General features: G+C 34.0%; 1 protein-coding gene across 1 annotated transcript in view; it reads right to left on the bottom strand.

Moving 5' to 3' along the window:
* Positions 1–378: 378 nt before the first annotated feature.
* LOC119585878 (3-phosphoinositide-dependent protein kinase 1-like) overlaps positions 379–745 on the bottom strand; it is a 3,322-nt gene continuing 2,955 nt past the window's right edge. The window contains exon 3 of the mRNA XM_037934609.1: positions 379–710. Within this exon, the coding sequence (XP_037790537.1) occupies positions 606–710 (105 nt within the window). The 3' untranslated portion in view covers positions 379–605. The remainder of the gene's footprint in view (positions 711–745) is intronic.

The raw sequence follows: 745 nt of genomic DNA, 5'->3' as shown, positions 1-745 counted from the left end.
TGTTTTGTGCACTAACTGGTACCTCTACCCAATCTATATAAATATAAGACTGGCTCTTTAATGCACACATGTATTCAACATTAACCTGTCACAACTGTTACTCATCAACGACAAAACATAAATTTTAAAACACAAGTAAAAACTTCAGTAACATACATTTTCCTACAGAAGTAAAATGCACAGGTTGGGATTTTATATCAAGAGTAAATGATTACTAACATTTACATGATAACTATCAAGTGTTCATTCTAACACCACTGCTCAGTTGAAATAAAATCACCACTAAAATAAAAATGACTACTCTTAAAATGAAAAGTTTTCTTTTTATAGGTGCATATTCAACTTGCCATCATCACAGTTAAAGTAAGTACAGAAGAATTACATCTACATAACAATCTGTATTCATTAAATAATTATTCCATATATGCAAATGCACTGATATACAATTTATCATTATTTGATCATTTCTATTCTCAATGCATTTATATGCACTCAGATGTCAAGATACAACACACTGTGTTCCTCTTCCTATGTTGACCAGCAACTTGGTTCCAGATTTATCCCATAGTTTCCCCTGCTTCCGGCCAATGCCTCCTGCGTGCTGCCTAGCTCCTAGAGTTCGGATAATAGAAAGCCTTCACTTCTTTTATGGCTTTACACCACTCCAGTGCAAATCCATTTGGCTCCTCAAGGTAGTAAGTTCTGTTGGGCTGTTGAATAAAAGCTAAATTTGAATCTCAACTAT

The sequence above is a fragment of the Penaeus monodon genome, chromosome 20 (assembly GCF_015228065.2).
Source record: "Penaeus monodon isolate SGIC_2016 chromosome 20, NSTDA_Pmon_1, whole genome shotgun sequence".
In the NCBI taxonomy this organism is placed as follows: Eukaryota; Metazoa; Arthropoda; class Malacostraca; order Decapoda; family Penaeidae; genus Penaeus; species Penaeus monodon.
Note: the sequence above shows the minus strand (reverse complement) of the source record. Positions and strands in the feature narration are given on the sequence as shown.